Genomic DNA, 7115 nt, shown 5'->3' on the forward strand with positions numbered 1-7115 from the left:
AACAAAACCAATTTAAAGTTTTGAAAGGCAAATTGGTCAGGCCGCCAAAATTCGTTTCCAAATTTGAGTAAATTGAATGAAAAGCAATATAAAGCGACAAGTTACGGTGAGTACTTTACGAAACTCTATTTAAATTAATTTTGCTATAAATTCATAACAGGTAAGATAAATCAATGAGTCCGAAGGACGGAACGAGCTTGCTATTGATCCTTAATTACGAATTGAAAACGTATTTCGAACCCTGAATAATCACGTGCACCATAGCTCTATGCGAATCGTCCCTAATGCTCTAGATTTATGAATAAGAATACAACGTAGACACTTCAGTCCATTAAATTAAATATTTCTTGCAAATCATTTTTGTTTCTTTTAAATGATAACCTCGTATATTAATTAATTAGCATTAGCTATTTTGAATGACACTAAACCGTCCTTAATTTAACTAAGAAACTCAGATCCCATTTAATTTTGAATTCTTCGGCTCAAGTTTTTTCGTCACAACCGTTATTTTTAGTTAAATTTTAATGCCTCACTACAGCTCTTCTTTTTAAAATACAGACGATACAGATTATATAAATCATTCATAGCATAGTATAAAAAAAAACTATATAAGTCAGAAGTATGAGGTACCTACAGTTTTTATTGGAATAAGATTTTAAATTTCGTCTGGATGATAAATCTAATAAGTTGGAACTTTTGAAAAGATATTATAATTACAGTTGCTGAATTTCACGAACTCATTTTCGCGCTGGTTTTTGAAAATTTATTCATACATCAAAGTGATGTAAATCTGAATTCCTACGACGCGACAGAGGACGTGATCTGGGACTAGTCATAGACAAAATTATTGTACTTTTTCCTTGAGAGCGGAATTTAGTATTTCTCCGGATTAAATCAGGAGATTTTTTTTATAAATACAATGCACATAACTAATATATGAAATAAAAAAATATATAATAATGTTCGTATTAAGTTTTGGTTTTCATTAGACCAGAAAATTAAAATGCACAAATAAATTAAAAATAAATCAAACATCAACATAACATCCAAAAAGTAACCGAAAATTTGAACTGATATAGGCAGAGAATATTAATTTATTGATACTTCTTTTTGTCACTTCGGTCCTTCATTAGTGAGGATCGTGACATAAGCCCTGAAATAATTGCTATTTGGTGAGTGATTATGCATTTTCGGAACCCTTACACTAGTGCACTTCTTCGAGTGATATTTTTTTTATAACGCGGAGTACCTTTTTTAATACCAATTCTGTCTGGCTTCATTCTTTAGACCCCGTCCCCCGAACTTGCCTGTGACCATGAGGCTACCGATGTGCTTCCTGGTAATTGGACAAAGAATTCTAAAAAAACTATAGTCACAACTCGTCTAAATATTAATTCAGGTAAGAGATACAGGTTAATGTGATTATCAGAAGAAGATTGAATATTGCACAAAGTGGGAATGAGTTGCTCGCTCCGGGCATTTCAATATTGTAATAATTGTTATGTTATAATACTCATTACCAAAATGAATATTTAACAAAAAACTTATATTAAAAAAAAAAAACAATGTTAAAAAAAAAGAATTCATCTCATTTATGTTGAATAATTTTTTTTTTATTTGATTTGATTTGATTTGAATATCATTAATTTTTCGTTTAATAAAAAAAAAACCAGAAGTTAATTCATATATTGTGAGACCGCAATCTATAGCAAATACTACTGGTGGATACTTTCCACTACGAATCCTCAAGTTCTTCGGGCACATCACTCGTAATGAGGACTCCATTAAGCGGTTGGAGGTGCAAGGGAAAGTCGAGGGCAAAAGATCTTGTGGACGATCTCCAACACGATGGACCGACCTCATAAAATCTGTGACTCACTCCAACATAAATGATTGTTCTCACTCTGCGAAACATCGTGCCACGTGGCGTCGCATCCTGAGAGCATTAGTATCGCAGGATCCGACTGATGCATGACCACGACCACTCTGTCAAGAGTGTACGAATAGGAATAAAAACTGTCCAGTATCGCATGAGGTCGTTGACGCACAATTTTCAATTGTATTATATTGAAGTGCATTTTTTTTCAACATTATCTCATCATATTGGTACTATAATATCATATCGCAGTTCCCCAAACCGAAATTTGAAAGATAAATACTTGATAAAAACAGCATGAGGAATGTAAAGGAACCCTTTAAATTTACTAAGAAGCACAAATGAATCCTGAATAAACACTTAAGATAAAAAAAAGCGTTTCGTTTTTCCGTGCATTGTCATGGTTTTTTTATACTGGAAATAGGAAGTGGTAACTGCTACGAAACGATGATAGGAGGATGATAGACAGATAGTAAGGATGGTAGATAAATAGATAGAAATTACTATAAATATAATAATATAAATATAAGAAATAGACATAAATATGTAGTAACAAGCTTATCGCAAGATGAACCATTATGACGGCTTTTCGTCTATTCAGAAGTAATCAGGCCAAATTTATAAGTGTTAATTACCAACAATTTTATCACATTTAACATTCCCATAATCACATTAACTGCATAGCTTATTTTGTAAGCGTTCGAAACTATGTGCGTTTTATTTTTAATAAAATACATAATATCCGCCTTACTCATCATTGTTGTGCTGGGGTGAATAGAGAAAAGAAAAAATCCAAAGACACATAGATCATTTCGAATATTGTATCTCATTTAAACAACACTTACAAATTCAAGAAAAACAAATCTTTTTCAGTCAGCTCAAAGCTTAATATTAAATTTAATTAGTGTTGAATGAAATTCATAAATACTCAGATTTAAATGTAGTTAAATAAATTTAATTTAAATGAGACAGATTACTCGAGCTTCGTTTAAATTAATTCCGCGTATTAATACGAAAATAATTTTCAATCAACATTTCATGAGAAATATAGATCAAATGACAACGAACAAGAGATCAAAACATAAATTAAATAGTGTACTCATCGATAATATTAGTTATATATGGTTCAGTTAAAGCAGTAACATCAACATTGCGGTCTATTTAGAGTCCCAAGATATTCGAAGATAATCTCAAATTTCTGTCGAATTCTCACATTCGATATATGTACTAAAGACAAACTTCAAGGTAATCCGATCAACAACATATTGTGATATCGCTATTGAATGAATTTGTAACAAAACTTTTTCTCTTAGAATCGTGTTTATATAATACAAGATAATAGTAGTAACTTGGTTAGTTGAGCTTGAAACGTTCTACCTACGTCTACAAATCCGCATAGGCTGAAAGAATTGAATAAAAATATTATACATAGATCTATTCTCGTTCAAAGGTATATAAAACAGTACAATGGGGCGACAACAGTTCTCTGTAACACAGAAGTGAATTGAAGAGGATGTGTTGATATCTTTATCTTATTTTCTCAGTGGGCATCGCGCTCGCTTAATAGGTCTACGTCACCCGGCCTCGTAACAAAGTAATGCCAATTCCATTTGTTAAGGTTTTCCTTTAGAAATGTGCCTCCGTATAATAGCCATAAAGCCAAGACCTCTGTTAGTCAATGCCCCGGTACGCAGGTGCGCGCTCTCGTAAATTACCTATTCACTCAAAAACAAGTCACTCGACGAAAATTACCCGTACGTTTATGCGTCTAACTTATGTATACAGAGTGTTAAAATATTCTTGTAAGAAATAAAAGGCAGCCGCTATCTGATATTGGAGTCTTGAAGACGCTATCTTCATTTATTTTAGATGTTCAATTTAAAGGATTGCGCTTTATACAGCGCGCGTTTGAATTTCTGCTGCACGCAAATCTTTAGCCAGTGCTCGATGCTGTAGAACTAGTTCAGACTATTCTTATTATACGTACTGGTTTAATCATATTTTCTAATTATCATACGAGAAAGCCTTTAATTTCATTTCGTTACTTCTCAATGATGAAACCAGCATTTTGAATCAATGTTAAAGTGACTATGATTTCAAGGCGCTAACTTAAACATAAATACAATTTTGACTTTATGAAAATTTAAACACCAAAACAGGTATACCTACTCAAAACGGTTTTCACTACAAATCTGTCAAATACAAAAGACAAAATATTGTTGCACCAAAGATTTTTTGATCTATTACAAATGATTACTTTGATACTGACTACATTTTTATTAGTGGAGGCCGAAAGATCTTATTCTTGTCACTTATACTTTTGCAAAATAGCCAGATAGGATTAAAAATCCAGCTATTTTTCAGATTTAAAGTATAAAGCCGCGGCTTGAGGTATATTCTTTTTACTACCCCAAAATGTGTTCCTAATTACATTTATTTTTTCTACTTGAATCTCCCCCTAATATCTATAGTAGTTGAGAAATCATGCGTTATAGTTTGAGGAGAGGAGTACCGTTTTATCAATGAAAGTGTAACTTCGACTTGTTGACTTATACTAAGTTTGACTTTAAATCTGTAGCCTATAGAAAACCCAGTAACAACAAGTGCCACATGATATAATTCGTCTATCCAAGTTAAAGTATTTTGTCTATTTCTCGATATTAAAAATATGTTTCTTTTTAATTGCCGGCTTTGTTAATTTCTGCACTAGATATTTTAATTTAAATTAGGGTTTATATTATTTTATACAGTACTAGCTGGCCCGGCAGACTTCGTAGTGCCTTAATCGATAAATAAAAGACCTTAACTTTTGTATAAAATAAACTTAAAACAAACTAAAGGAATCCGTCCGAATGGGGGACACATAAATGGAAAAACAAAATTGTTATTTTTATTTAATTCCGAGCATTTTCATATTTATCTACCTTTTAAACCTTCTCTGGACTTCCACAAATAATTCAAGACCAAAATTAGCCAAATCTGTCCAGCCGTTCTCGAGTTTTAGCGAGACTAACGAACAGCAATTCATTTTTATCTAATATATAAAATTCTCGTGTCACAGTTTTCGTTGCCATACTCCTCCGAAACGGCTTGACCGATTTTGATGAAATTTTTTGTGCTTATCCGGTATCTATGAGAATCGGCCAACATCTATTTTTCATCCCCCTAAATGTTAGAGGTAGTCCACCCCTAAATTTTTTTTTTTAATTTTTAGACAAAATTTTTATTTTCTATTTTTTTATGATACAACATACAAAAATACATACAATCCTCAATTTTCACCCTTCTACGATTAACCCTTGCTTTTTAATAGTCATTTTCATAATTTTATCATCTTCTATCCCGCTCGATAACATCAATTATTATCACTTGGTAAGTTATCCCCTCCATGTGTCTACCGGTGTCACTTCTCACCCTGTAAACAGCACGGAGTAGGGATGTTACCTCTACAGTTTTCGGCTATTATTAGTGTTTATGCTTCAAGCGTAGTAGTTAAACATTTTTAGTTCATCGCCCTGCATGTCAGATGGAATATGTACAAAAAAATTCCCTTAAGATTTCACTAACGATACAATCACAAATGTCGACGGATATCCAATATATCGTCGAAGGAATCCAGATAATGGCGAACAATCATTTTTAAAAACATCAGCAACACCGACATTGATATTGACAATCGTTGGGTCGTGCCATATTCGCCCCTGCTGAGCAAAACGTACAATGCTCATATTAATGTTGAGTTCTGCAGCTCTGTGAAGAGCATCAAATACATTTGCAATTATGTCCATAAAGGCAGTGACCTGGCGGTGCTTAGAGTGGAAAATATGAATGTACCATGGCACACAAACATTCGCTTGAGGCGTTGAACAGGACATTGAAAGATATTAAAAACAACGACAAACTATTTGGTGGCACTCTGTTAGTCCTTTCAGGTGACTTCAGACAAACACTTCCCGTCATTCCACGTTCAACATACGCTGATGAAATCAACGCCTGCTTAAAATCATCTACATTGTGGCGTTATGTTGAAATAGTACAGCTGAAAGTAAATATGCGCGTTCAAATGCTTCAAGATCCATCCGCTGAAACATTCTCAAAACAACTCTTAGATATCGGTGATGGAAAAGTCACTATAGCTGAAACTGGATACATAAAATTAGCGAATGATTTCTGCACTATCATTGATTCGCAAGATGCTCTCATTGAACAAATATTTCCCAATGTACACACGAATTACATAAATCTCGAGTGGCTTGCAGAAAGAGCAATGTTAGCCGCAAAATATGTGGACGTTGACATTTTAAATCTGAAGATACAACAGTTATTGCCATGGGACTTGGTATCATATAAATATATTGATACAGTTTGCGATGGCACTGAAGCTGTAAATTTTCCAACAGAGTTTTTGAACTCACTGGATTTGCCAGGCATGCCACCACATAGCTAACAATTGAAGGTTGGATCTCCAATTATTTTGCTTCGTTATTTGAACCCGCCACGGCTATGCAATAGTACGCGATTAGTCATAAAAAAAATAATGAAAAACGTTATCGAAGGCACAATTTTAAATGGCAAGTTTCGAGGTGAAAATATATTGATACCACGAATACCTATTATACCCACAGATGTGCCAATTCAATTTAAGCGTATTCAATTTCCGATTAGATTGGCATTTACAATGACTATTAATAAATCCCAAGACCAAACAATGTCTGTTTGTGGCTTAGATTTGAGCACACCATGTTTTTCACACGGACAATTATACGTTGCATGCTCTAGAGTGGGTAAACCATCAAGTTTGTTTGTATTAGCTAAAGACGGGCTAACAAAAAATATTGTTCACGCTGCAGCATTAAGAGATTAATATTATGTAATGAATTAATTATATATATAATTATTACTTTTAATAAATTAAAACAATTAATGTTTGGTGTTTTGTTATTTTTAAACAACATTCCCTCATCGTTCACAGCGCTCCAGGCTTTTTCATTCATATTCCACATCCTTATACACTTCCAATAAGTTAGTAATTTTTTTTCTACACTAGAAATTCTCTAGAAATATTATATGAGTCGTCTATTATCAAAGGTGGCAATCTGTGCATTTGGACAAAAATTTTTTATTGATTAGTCAATACAGATTGATTTGAATATAATCGTCTCCTTCAAAGAATACGGTTCAAAACCTGCATTAAATAAAGGTTAATAGTTAACCTGTTATTTATCTAAGATGTCGTTCC

At 33.1% G+C, this 7115-nt stretch overlaps 1 protein-coding gene across 1 annotated transcript; it reads left to right on the plus strand.

Annotated features, from left to right (window-relative positions):
• Positions 1 to 5711: 5711 nt before the first annotated feature.
• On the plus strand, positions 5712 to 6323 carry LOC119628948 (ATP-dependent DNA helicase pif1-like). The gene has a single exon (XM_038013091.1). The coding sequence runs from the start codon at positions 5712 to 5714 to the stop codon at positions 6321 to 6323; it is 612 nt and encodes a 203-aa protein (XP_037869019.1).
• The last annotated feature ends 792 nt before the right edge of the window (positions 6324 to 7115 follow it).

The sequence above is a fragment of the Bombyx mori genome, chromosome 1 (assembly GCF_030269925.1).
Source record: "Bombyx mori chromosome 1, ASM3026992v2".
NCBI lineage: Eukaryota > Metazoa > Arthropoda > Insecta > Lepidoptera > Bombycidae > Bombyx > Bombyx mori.